Source organism: Arachis hypogaea, chromosome 8 (assembly GCF_003086295.3).
Source record: "Arachis hypogaea cultivar Tifrunner chromosome 8, arahy.Tifrunner.gnm2.J5K5, whole genome shotgun sequence".
Taxonomy (NCBI): domain Eukaryota; kingdom Viridiplantae; phylum Streptophyta; class Magnoliopsida; order Fabales; family Fabaceae; genus Arachis; species Arachis hypogaea.
The window spans coordinates 47,406,017-47,419,888 of NC_092043.1; the positions used below are offsets into that span (position 1 = coordinate 47,406,017).

General features: G+C 22.9%; 1 protein-coding gene and 1 long non-coding RNA gene across 2 annotated transcripts; both read right to left on the bottom strand.

The window, feature by feature from the left end:
* Positions 1 to 2,450: 2,450 nt before the first annotated feature.
* On the bottom strand, positions 2,451 to 3,793 carry LOC140174910 (uncharacterized). Its single transcript, XR_011865054.1, has 2 exons — positions 3,580 to 3,793; positions 2,451 to 2,737 (listed from the first exon to the last, which is right to left on the bottom strand). It is a non-coding gene; the product is annotated as an uncharacterized lncRNA (long non-coding RNA).
* A 4,455-nt stretch (positions 3,794 to 8,248) lies between these two features.
* LOC112707918 (putative lipid-binding protein AIR1) lies at positions 8,249 to 9,595 on the bottom strand. The gene has a single exon (XM_025759958.2). It carries the CDS (start codon positions 9,511 to 9,513, stop codon positions 9,022 to 9,024), a length of 492 nt encoding a protein of 163 aa, XP_025615743.1. The 5' UTR covers positions 9,514 to 9,595; the 3' UTR covers positions 8,249 to 9,021.
* Positions 9,596 to 13,872: the final 4,277 nt, after the last annotated feature.

Genomic DNA, 13,872 nt, shown 5'->3' on the forward strand with positions numbered 1-13,872 from the left:
ATGGAGTCACATCCCCTTTATTTCACATTCACCATCCACTCAAGAGTTTGACTACACTCTCTCTAATAAAGCTTCTCTTTTGCCATAGTCGGTGTTCACCTTCTACTATCAGCAATTCAATATGGATCACTTTTTTGGGAAGAATAATTTAGTGGCCGAAAAGGAGAATTAAGTGATTCTCATTCTCCCCCCAAAGATTCATCATCCATCAGCTTTTAAAAGCAACAAACAAGAATCATCTCATCAGCTTTTGCTCTATCGAATGTCCTTGCAACAAATTAATAACCAATCAAATCCAAGACTTTTAGTTGCACAAATCTTCCATGTAACATACATTTAAGTAATCAATTCATTTTTGTTAGGATAAATTATGTGATATTAGTCATTTGTAAATTTGGTAAAAAAAAAAAAATTAGAGACCAATATTTTTAATTAAAAGAATGAAGAATTTGATAGTATTAACTCAAATGTAAAATAAATACAAAAAGAAAAAGATGAGAACCGGTATTACTTTTTAAACTATTTGGCTCAAACCACACACAAATTTATTTCACTTTAGTTTGAGCAGATATTCTAAAGTTTTCTTTAATCATCAGTTGAGTAAAAGGAATGGATGATAAGTTAGAGTATCGTAGTTGCATATACTTACTTTTTCCCCTTAATTAGTAGCTCTAAATTCAAATTCTAATATAATTAAGAAGATACTATAATCTCACCTAAGATTAAAAAAATGGTTGTGACCTAAAAAAAATAGTTGAGAATATAAATCTTAATTACTTTTCTCATGACAAAAAATATTTAATACAAAAAATATTTAATACAAAAAATTATCAGAATAATGACTAATTTTAACGATCAATAAAATTGGTTGTTAATCAGGAGCTGACTTTAGTCGAGACAATTGGAAGCCATGGTCCCAATTTTTTTATAAAAAAATTAGTAGTAATTTTTTAAAGATAAAAAATAATCCAGTTGATTCAAATATTTTACTATAACTTAAAGTACCTAAGTTAAATCATAATAGTACTATGATTCAATTATTAAATATTTCAAGCCACTAAAAAATTGAAAAGTACTATTATAAATTATTTTATATTTTTGATATGTAGAATTATTTATTTATTATATTATTAGTAATAAATTTAAAGAATAATTATATTTATAAATTTTTTTATATAAATATTATTGTTAAATTTTAATGTTAATAAATTTTTTGTTCTTCCAAAATTTTGTTTCAAGCTTCAGTACTGTTATTAATAACAACTGATTTAGCGATTGATATATAACATTTTTAGGACAATGTTAATAATTAATAAAATTGGTTACTAATAGCAATTGATTTGGTGATCGATAAAAAAATTTTATGACTAAAATAAAATTAATTACTAAAATTAATCTCTATTTTTTAATTTAATGACCCAAATAGGAACCAAAACTCCATTAACTAATTTAAGGAATAACATAGTATGGAATGCCTTTTCCTGATGTTTCCAAAAGTGGCATGAAATTTATTCTTAGTTCAACATATATATAGCCAAGAGTTGCAAAACTTGACTTACTTTGTTTACTATAGGGACATAATCTCCAAGAACCTTTTAGAAAAGACCAGACACAAATACACAAGTTTCTTTACCTCTTTTTCTTGAAATGCTAATTTAAACCGAAAAGGGAAAATTGATTCATCGATATTGTACAACAATTTAACTTACATTATCATGCATCAATCAAATTTAACTCATTCAAGTCAATTATAATGTAAATATATAAATTATAAAAATTATTTTTAAACCATAAAAGTTATTATCTCACGGTATTAGTGATATTGTTCACATCGTGTAATTGTCCTCAACCACAAAAATAAAATTTATGCAAAATAAATTTAATTTAACAGTAGTGTGTCCCAAATAATTGTTATTATTAAATATTTTTTCACTAAAAATATAAAAATTAGATAAAATTAAAAATATTGATACTTTTATATGTAACGTAACAAATTCTTTAATTTTTTTATTTAATTACTCTATTGGTCTTATAGTTTTATTAAATTTACAATTAGATATATATATATATATATATATATATATATATATATATTAAGTCCTTAGCTTACATTTTTTTTATTTTGTAATTAATTTTTTTTATATAAAAATATTAAAATTAACAAAATATTTTTTCAAAAAACATATGATGAAAGATTTAATTAGGTTCTTAATTGTGAATATATTCAATTTGCAGAACAAATATTTAGTTAACTCTAATATTTTTTATATTAAAAATGACTTAATTATAAAATTAAAAATAGTGTAAGAAATTAATTAAAAAAATATAAAAATTTAATTATAAATTTGATGAAATTATAGAGATAAGTAGAATAATTAATTTTTTTTTTTTTACAAATTAGAAAGCCTTATAACCATAGGTGGTTGTTTAAACAAAGTGGGAAAAACATATATAGACAGCGATTCTCTTTTATTTATGAACCATATACTTCAGTTCTTGTTGCATTGATTGTGAAAGAGAGAGGATTTTAATGAGTTCTGACTCTAACGTTGCTTTTATGTGTTTGGTAATGAGTGAAAAAGAAAACGTACAATTCCATTTACTTATTATTTAGCTATGTGGGGTGAAAACTGAAAACAATGCTTCCACTTTGGCTTTCAATTCATCATGCTCATAAATTTTCACTTGTGTGTGTCATCATGCCTCCTCTGGTTTTCTTTTTTTGCTTCCAACAATGCTGAAAAAGACAAAAAGAGACTCCATCAACAAATGTGTATTTATAGTTTCAGGAATTCATGATCAGTGATTTTATTTATTTATACAAAAATGGATCCTACTATAACTAGATCTAATAATAATTAAGAATAAACTATTTTATAAGCTTTCAATTTTATTTTAATTATTAGAATATTGTATCTGACTGATTTTATGTATAAAAAATGGATCCTATATATACCTAGATCAAATAAACTATTGTAGAAGATTACAAATTTTATTTTAATATTTAGAATATTGAGAGTATTAAGTAATTCAATTCTAAAATCCGTTTAAAAATCTAGCTAGAGGTTATCCTATATTTATAAAAAAGATCACAAAAATTATATATTTTTAGATGTAAATTTGTAATATATTTTTTTCTAAAATAAACATTCAGAACTTAAAATTTGTAAGAAAAAATTTATGGGAATGAGCTAATTATATTGAATCAGATAATATATATATATATAAAATTCATCCCAAAAATTAACATGCGCATCATATATTCATACTAATATATGTGAACTTGTAATTAACACATTTAAAAGTAGTCATATACATAATTTTATATAATCTAAACCATTAACATAATAAATCCATCAAGCTCTTAGTCACCTATAAAATTATTAGTATCTTTCGAATGAAATATTTATAAGGGCTTATATATCTAAGAAACACATATTATACGTATGTATATCTCATTTTCAATTCATAATAATAATAATAATAATAATAATAATAAGGAAAAACGAAGAAGAAAGCATATGGGTAAGTTGTGCAGAAGATAAAAATTAAAAGCATGAATTAATCACAAGGTGGAACCTGAAAACCAATCTGATATAGCTAGCTATGAACACAAGGACGAAGGAAGAGATCATGCCCTTGATTTTTCACAGTTTTCTTGAACTATACACATAAATACATACATACAGTTCAAGAAAGCTGTGGAAGATCATGAACAAGATCTTTCAAAGAATTGATGATGAGAAATTTTGGTTTCAGAAGAGAGAGAGAGAAACAGAGAGAAGGAAGCGAAGATATATATAGACGCTGAAAGTGAAGTGATGAGGGTACTATACAACTCTATGGTGTAACTTTATAATTAATTTAACCAACCCTCATCATCTTATAACAGTGTTTTAATTTTCATTACTTTCTATTAAGAGAAATTATTAGGTATCACCAAATTTTGAAATTTTTTTATTATTTTGTCAGTAGGAATATTAAATTATTTTTAATAAATATATTTTATTAATTTATGTGTATAAATTTTAAAAAATATAAATATAAATTGTATTAATTTATATGTATAAAATTTTAATAAATATAAATATTAATTATATATTTTTTGTGTACACAAGGTTTATAAATATAAGTGTAAATTATTGTTAGTCAAATACTATTTAAAAATAATAATATTTGTAATAATATTGCTTTTCTATTAATATTTATCTAACCTAAAATGTGGGTGTTTATGATAATATTATACAATAAAATTTGGTGTCCAACTATTTTTTAAACCAAATAATCTCCAATCAAATCATTTGCCCACTTTATTTTTTTCTTACATGTATATTTTTTTTTTCTCCTACTATCCTCTTTTTCTTCTTTTGTTATTCTTGTCGTCGTTTTTTTCTTTTTTTAATGCACTTTTTTTTAACGTTGTCTTTTTTTTATAATCTTTTTTTTAATTTTTTTTTTCTTCTCATCCTCCTTTATCATTATTATTGTTCTTGTCATCTTTATCTTCTCTTTTATATTATTTAAAAAATTAAAGTACAAAAATTTTGATGCATAACACAAAAATTTTAATGTATTACACAAATATTTTAATGCATAGTACAAAACTTTTTTAAGAATGACATATTTGGAATACTCAACTAATAAAATTTGCACAATATAAAAATTTTGACGCACAACACAAATTTTTTTAAAAACTACATATTCATAATATTAACTCGTCTAACTAATAAAATATATTTATACCAAAATTTTATGTGATGTATACAAAATTTTTTATATTATGTAAAAATATTTATGTGTTTTATACAAATTTTTTTATATTATATTAATATATTTATAATTTTTTATATTATATTCAAAAATTTATATATTATATTTTTTATATTTTTTAACCAAAAAAAAAAGTTATATGACAGAAAAAACAATAATACATACACACATTTTTTTTAATTTATGTCAATTTAATTAGAGTCGTTTAGAAAAACGTTTATTTATATATGCTATCACCGAACATTATATATATATATATATATATATATATATATATATATATATATATATATATATATATATATATATATATATATATATATATATATATATATAGATACTTGCATGGTGGGGCCACATCATGTGTGTTCGGTGCGCTTGTGATATCCACTTTGTGTGCTCCTGTAATAAATAAAATCCAATATATGCTTTTAATTAAGAATGATATTTAAACACGTTTTTTATATCAAAATATCCATGCTAGTAACACTACCAAAAAAAAAGCTACTTTAATATAATTTTTTTAAACGGGCACAGTAGTTAAGTGTAAAAATTAATATATATTTTTTATAAATATTATAAATGTCAAATTTTTTATATTTTTTGATGAATAATTTAATTATAGAAAATTATTTCTCAATTTTGACACTTATTTATTTTCAATTTACTCTATTATTCTTTTTTTTCGTTGAGCTCCATTAATTTTGGCATCACACTACTCTCAATTTAGGGTTATATTACTCATTCTTCATCTTCAAAATCTCAGTTTATTTTTCAGTTTCAAGATCTCATCTCATTCTTTGTTAAAAATTTTTGTTGAGAATTTTTTATGGTCAATAAGTGTCAAAATAAATAGTATTTTTGACGATTAATAAATATCACAAAAAATATATTCTCAAATTTTTCTAACAAATTATTTTTTACTGTCAATATTTATCAAAATAAGATTTAAACTTTTTTTATAATTACTTATATGTCAAAAATACTATTTTTGACAAAATTTTTATTAACATATTTTCATAGTTAAAATAGTGTCAAGATTTATTTTTTTTGATTAATTTTATTTTTTTTTGACACATAATAATCTTAAAAAATAGTCTATATTATTGTAGTATAATTATATCTTTAGAAATATTACATAATAAGCAAATCAAATTTTGGTCAATATTTAACTAACGTATGAAATTAAGGTTTACGAAAATATTTGATAGTTAAAATAAATTAAACAAGAATATTTAAATTTTATTTTATTTAGTATTTATTAATTATTACAATAATTAATAAATATTAAAAAATTCTTCTTAATATTTTCGTAAACTTTATCCCTTTAAACAAGTGTTTCGATAGTAAAATTTTGGGAGTCATTTAGTAAATTAGAAGTGGCGTATACTCATTTTTCCTCATTTTAAGCATCAATAATATAATTAATGTTTAATTTTCAATATACATAAGCAATTAAGCATGCATTTGATCTTACAAAAATAAAAAAAATTTAACTAATTTGATGTAAACATTTTTTTGAATAATAATATAAAAAGAATTTAAGAAGCCCAACGTGTTGGTGAAATATTTTCTACAGCTTAAAAAAGAGTTGATTTAACTCTCTCTTTTTCATCTGTAAAGTGTCAATAGAATTAGAAAGTTCCACTTTTTATGTATTATATCCTAACACTTATCTATCTTCTTGGTTAAAAATAATAGCTATCTATCTTAAAAACTCATTGTAAGAGTATATATATAATAATGAAAATTTTAGAAACTTTTATGTATTAAAAATTATTTTTTAATAATTTTTAATAAAATATTTTTTATGATATTCTTAAGATATATTTTTAAAGCACAAATTAGCAAAATATAAACAAATTGCCCCAATTTTATTTAGTCTAAATATGTGCATCATATGCAATTGAATTCAAAATTTAATTAACGTATAATTATCACTTATACATTTTATTTAAGTAGGATCTAATGATTTGGTGTTCAATTATCATCCCTTCCTTTGATACTGTTTTTATTAAAAAATAACCATATACAGGCCAAAAATTAAGTTAATACTAAATCTGTTATTATATATTTGTATATAAATTTATATATTATTTAATTATTTTTAATATATATTTTATATAAATATTTAATTTTTTTCCGTATATACGTATAGCATGATTAATTTTTATTAATGTAAGTCATTATCAAAATATTGACAATCAATAAAATTGTAAAATTAAAGTGATAAATTAGCATAAAAAAGCATTATATAATAACTATTATTTGTCATGATATTTTGTTCTATTGCAATTCTATGAGCTTGTTTGGAAAGTTTTGAAAGTTATTTTTTTTAGTTTTTGACTTATAAAAAATAGTAGTATTAATGCTTGATGCAATTTTCAAAATCAAATTGTAACTTTTTAAGAAACTATTTATGCGGAGGAATCCTTAGTTGTTAAACCCTAGCGCAGTTTCTCTCTCTCTCTCATTAAGACAAACCGCAAAGCTCTCTTGAGAGCCGCTGTCGTTGCCTCAGTCTAGGCCACAGTGGCCCTCCTATGCTCATGTTTCCTTTAACCTCTGCTTCCTTTACGTTTTCTCTTTCTCCTCTTTTCTCTTTTTTCTTTGTCTCCTTTTTTTTTCTGCCTCCATCCACACCGCTCTGCCGCCTCTTTATCTCCTTTTCTCTTATCTCATTTCTCTTTGCTTTCTGTTTTTTTTTTTTTTACTTTCAAATATTTAGATTTGAGATCCAGATTTAGATCTAAAATAACTTTCTTTCGGACCTGAGTTTAACTCTGAATTCTTAATCTTATAACTCATATATATGTGATTTTTCCTGTTTTTGTGGTGATATTTTGATTCCCTTTATGATTGATGGTGGTGCTCTAATGTTAATGATTTTTTCAGATCTTGAAGGAATATTCTACAAAAAAATAGTTTTATTAATTCAATTCATAGAAAAACTTCTAGAATCGAAGAATATTCATATCTATATAGAAAAGAAGAAGATATATTTTATTGGCTCGCAGCATATAGATTTAGAAACAAAAGAGATCGATCCTGTTTGATTTCTGTTTCTATTTTTTAAAATTTTTAGTAATCAAATATTAGGGTTACTATCAGATTATAGTTCAATCTATAAGATATTTATCTTCTTATTATTTATATAAAATTGATATCTTTTTTATTTTTGTAAGTGCTGTTTGACTTTTCTATGATTGAAAATTATTTTTTTTTGTCAAAAAAAATTATTTAAGCACTTATAGAAAATTTTAAAAAAATGAATTTTCTTATAATAAAAATTTTTTTATTATATATTTTTTAAAGTAAATATTTTTAAAATTAAAAAATCAAATATAAAATAATTTATTTATAAACTATTTTTAATATAAATATTTATTATTTAATTTTTTTAAAATTTAATTAAATTATTTATCCAAACTAATCTCATATAGTATGGCATCAAATTAAACGATGATTGATGACGATGGAAACTAAAAATATACACTGAACATATATTTATGGTACACAGTAGTAGTGTTCAGATGAGACTCGCCAATAATAACAAAGGCAACTGACCAACACTTTCCAACATACAAAACAACGTCTTAAAACAATTACATGATGACAAGAACAACACATGCAATGCAACAATATTAACAATCATAATAGTAGAGCAAATTAAACCACACTCTAGAAGAAATTCTTAGCTAGATACTTCATCATAAATAAGATTTAGCATCTAACAAAAAATTTCTCATACAATATATATATATCCGAAGAAATTTTTGTATGTTTCTAGAGCACGTTTAAGATATACTTCAGAAACATTCACAATCATCTATTTTTATTTATTTCACTCATCTTAAAATAAGTTTCATTTTTATTTCTTTGGATATACTAAAAAATTAATATATCAAAAACACAATATATGTATATTATGTCAAGATATCTCCATTTTTCAAACATCCAAAAACACATACATTTTAAGATGAGTGAGTGTAATGTTTGAAAATGACCTAAAAATTATATTTAAAAAAGACATGATTGTGAAAGTTTCTAAAATTTGAATTAAATGTTTTCTAGAAACATGCAAGTATTTTTAAAGATAGAAACTCACGTACAGTTGTCTTCATCTAAAGTTGATAATTGAGAATCGTTAGATACAGTTTTTCAACTAAGGATTCTCAACTGTTAACTTTACGTGAAGACAACTGTACGTAAATTTTTACCTTTTCTAAAAAATCCAAACCTACTAATGATTTAAGGACATTGGAAGCCAGGAGGGACAGTTTTTTGGCATGCACTAAGGATCAATTCAAGTGTGATAGGCACATTCAAGTTGATTCCAAGCACATTGGCCTTAATTGCAGTGCAAAGGCAAAGTGCTGCTTCCAAATCAGCCAAACCCTTAATCAATGCACAACACTTGCTTGATGGTGGAGTCCCAATAATGATGTTAACAAGCCCTAAAAGGTCAGCACAAGCACCTAACTTTAGGGTATCTTTAGGGCATTTTTCTTGGGATGGTGGAGGTGGAGTTGGAGTTGGTGGACATGGAGTGGTAGGAGTTGGGGGTGTTGGTTTTGGTGACGGAGTCGGAGTTGGTGGTGTTGGTTTTGGTGACGGTGGCGGCGTCACCGGCGGCGAAGGTGGTGGAGTTGCTTTTTTTGGTGGGCAATTGGCATGAGTGAGTGTTGAGTAGGCTAAGAGAGAGAGCACCAAAATGGTGGCAATAACTTTGTTTGAAGCCATAGCAATAATAATAATAATAATAATGTTATTGTTTTTTGTTTTGAATAAGAAATTGTTGAGTGAGATAGATGGGTTTGCATTGGACCATTTTTAAAGACAAATTGTGAGGTTCTTGTTGGAAATCTGATTGGGTGGAAGAGAGAGTGAAAGGGTGTGATAACGTTCATCAATTTCCAGTTTGATCTTTTTTGTTTGTTTCTCAAAGAAATAATAATGGTTTAATGTGTACTCTTTTGGTTGTTTTAGATGACTCATCATATATATAGTTACATAATTGGTTATTCAGAAATGTACTTTTTTTAGTTATATAAATCCTTATTATTATTTTATTATATATATTGAATTTGACATGTATTTTTTTTAATAGTTGTTAGAGTATACTTTTTATAGAATAATGGATATTGACACTTTTATTTTATTAATTAATATATATAATGGATATGAATATATAAAATAACATAATGCATTGCATTTATATATTTTCCCTCTTACCTTATTCATACCCATATAGCCATGATATTTATTGAATTAGCTAATAATAAGGTGCTTTTTAATTTCTTTAAAATAATATATTATTTGAATTTAATTTCAATATGCGAATAATATAAAATATTTTATATAATTATTTAATTATATTTATTATTTTAGATAATTATTTATATAATTAATATAAAAATTAATTATTTTTATTGATATAATATTATATAATTATATATAACTGTTTTATAATAACAGTATATTAAAATTAAATTTTATATTATTATTATTGTTATTTGAGTAAATAATTATTGTGGACTATATATGTTTACTTGGAAGAACACTACAGGCTCTGATTCCTCGGGAAGCGATAACATTTACAAGGTTCATCATGAGAATGCTAAAGAATCACAATTTCACGTAGTTTGCTCTACCAATGAAAAAGGCAGCTTTGGCTTATTACACGTGTATATATAATACTAACAATAATAGTAGTGGTAGTAGCCGAGAAAAACAGTAAAAATGAAATAGAAATGAATCAATTTGTTTTTCAATTGTTATTATTATTATTATATATTATTGTTATCATTGTTATTAAAGAGGGTATATATATAGTTATTTTCACAAACAATTTTATTGTTAATTATTTTATAATAAAAACATAAGTACTGTCAAATTTAAATTAATAGTTAAAAATCATTAAATTATCTAACAATTTTTAATTATTAATTTTACGTAAAATTAACCATACTTAAATTTTTTTACTTTATTTTATATATTAAATAATTTGTCTATAAAAAGTTACGCTCCATTTTTTTACCCTAATCAAACGATACGTGGGAATGCGAAAAGATTGAGAGTTTACTATCAAATGCTTTCACACTTGGATATTATTCCCTCACACTTGTCTTCTCTCGATCACAACTCACAAGAAAAAGATCCCGCTATTCTCTTAGACGTTTGTAAGACTATATAATCCTATATCACACTACAAAAACATTTGCATAAAATGGTATTATTAATATTAAGGCAATTTTATAGAACTATTATAATATTTATGAGGAATTTAATTTTAATATACCAAAAGTATAAAATAATTTTATATATGTATTTAATTATATAATATTAAATTAATAAAAATAATTATTTTTTATATTAATTATATATAAATAATTATCTAAAAAACAAATATAATTAAATAATAATATAAAATATTTTATATTATCAATCATTAAAATTAATCTCATATTTGTGGATTAAGATAGTTTATGTTGTTGCCATAATATATTTGTAGTCATAATGATTTTAGCCATTTTGGCAGTTTTTAACCGCCATAATCCATTATAATTAATTAAAAAAATAACCTAATAATTTAAACTTAATTGAGAGTAGAAGAGCAGAGTACGTGAGTCGTGAGCTTTTTCTCCAGTAGCTTTTGTCGAGCTTCTCCTCTATTATTATTTATTAATGTGAGCCTCTCTTCTATCCAGCTTTTTACGTTTTGTGTTGTGTGAGTTTCTTATCTTAATGCACGTGTCTTCTCCGTTTACTATGTTCTCATTTTTAGATTTGTATACAAAATTTTGATCTTCTTCTTCTATCTTCATCATCTTCTTTTGATTCATGATTTGTTAATTTTTCACTATATATTACTATTCTTTCAGTTTTCTATTTTGTGCATTAATTTTTTTGTACGAATAAAATTAATTTTTTTTGTACGAATAAAATATAATTTTTATTCTTAACGTTGCTAATTTTTTTAAAAAATACTTTTAACATTTAATTTCATTCAATTTTATATTTAATATTTTTAATTTAATTTTGTCTTTAATATTTTCGATTTATTTTAAAATTATCCCATAATACTTTTAGTTTATTTTTAATATCTTAGATAGAGTTAACATTTAGAGATAATTTTAATACAAATTAAAAATATTAAGAACAAAATTAAAAATAATTAAACATTAAAAATATTTTTTAAAAATATTTTTTAAAAAAATTATAAACATTAAAAACAAAAAATATGTTTTACTTTTTTTATATTTTAGATGATCATAATGTAGGGACTTTCTTCTCTTTCTACTCAGAGATTTTATAATTCTCCAGATCTCTCATACAAGGTTTACTGTGAATGCCTTTACCTTCTTCTTCTTTAATTTTTGTTAATTCTTTCCGTATCTTGTTTTTCTTGTGCTACTAAGAGTTTCGTGTCACTTGTTTTGTGATTTTTAGGTTTTGAGTTGAATTCATTTTCTCAGTAAATTTGTGAAAATTTGTTTAAAATTTTGTTAGATTTTATTTTTAGTTTTAATTCACTGCTAATGCGTTTAAGGGATGACCAATAAGAAAACGACATATATTAATACGGTAATAAAAACGGTGATTTTTAAATAATGATAAACCAAAGTTTTAAAAATTAACCGATAAAAATAAAAATTTAAAAACTTAAAGGTTCAATTGAAGTTAAATTAGACATAATAAAATAATATATTTATATAAAATATATATTTTTTAAAAAAATTATTTTTTATATTTTATTATTTTAAATTAGTTAACTGCTAAAAATTAAATGTGTTTGACTAGTTAACTGGTTGTTTGACCGATTTTTTAACACATTCAATGCTAATGGATATTTATTATAAACTGTACCGCTTTAGTGATTAGTTCTTAGTTAGCTCGGTCAAATTGGCCTGTAGCTCTCATAATAATACAAAAAGTTACCATTTTATCTTGTTAAAACGGCGATTTTCACCACCATTTTAAATTTGAAGAAAGTCGTTGTTTTAACAATTTGAATTATGCAGAGTTTTAAAAATCAACGTAATATCTAAAAAGGTACTTAAAATTTCGGCTTTTCTTAAAAACACGATTCTTAAGTATTATGGCGGTTCAAACCGTTATAATTACCTAAAATAAACTGATGCTTTAACCCCAAAAAAAAAATTTGTAGTGTCACTAGGAATTTGTTGCTTTAATTATATCTCAAAAAAAAATTAGTGTAATTTGTAAAATAGGTTACATTTAACTGATTAATTAGGTCTGATCTTCTACTCAATTTAAATATTCTAAATATTTTTTTATTTATAACAAGGGGTCACTCAGATAAAGATGTCTAAAACGTTTTTTTAAAATGTTTTCTAATAATTAAAATTTAACACGTATAATTGATTAAACTGTGTTAATTTTTGTCAAAATTAGACTAAACAAATTAATTAATTTGACCAAAAAAATGGTAACCAAATTTTGAACTAGTCTAAATTAATATTTTTTTTATAAAAAATTACTACAATACCCCTATTATAAAAAATAACTAAAATATTTCTATTATATATATTAATTTTAAAAATTCTAAATTTTAGCTTTTTTTCTGCTATCTTGAGGTTAAGATTTAGAATTTTAAAATATATATATATATATATATAATAGAGGTATTTTATTTATTTTTTATAATAGGAATATTATAGTAATTTTTTATTAAAAAATATTAATTTAGACCGATTTAAAATAAATTTATTAGTTTTTTGACAAAATTAATTTGTCATGTCTAATTTTAATAAAAATAACACAATTTAATCGATTATATGTGTTAAATTTTAATTATTAAAAAATATCCTTAAAAAAATATTTTTGACATTTTTATCTAAGTGGTACTTTTATAATAATATTAACTTTTATAATAAAAAATTAATATGAAATAATGAAGAGGAACTGAAGACGAGAAGCCTCGCCTCTAGGAAAATCATGAACAAACTCAATTCATTCGCACTAACTCCCTTACCTTTTTAAACATAAAAGTTGCAAATTTCTTAACCCTATCAAAAGTTACATTTATGAAAGTTCTTAGTGAAATTTAGTTAGCTCATCACTTCTCTAACTAACTAA

Excerpts from the sequence above, each read along its gene's own strand:
- LOC112707918 (XM_025759958.2), bottom strand. The coding sequence starts at position 9,513 with ATGGCTTCAAACAAAGTTATTGCCACCATTTTGGTGCTCTCTCTCTTA.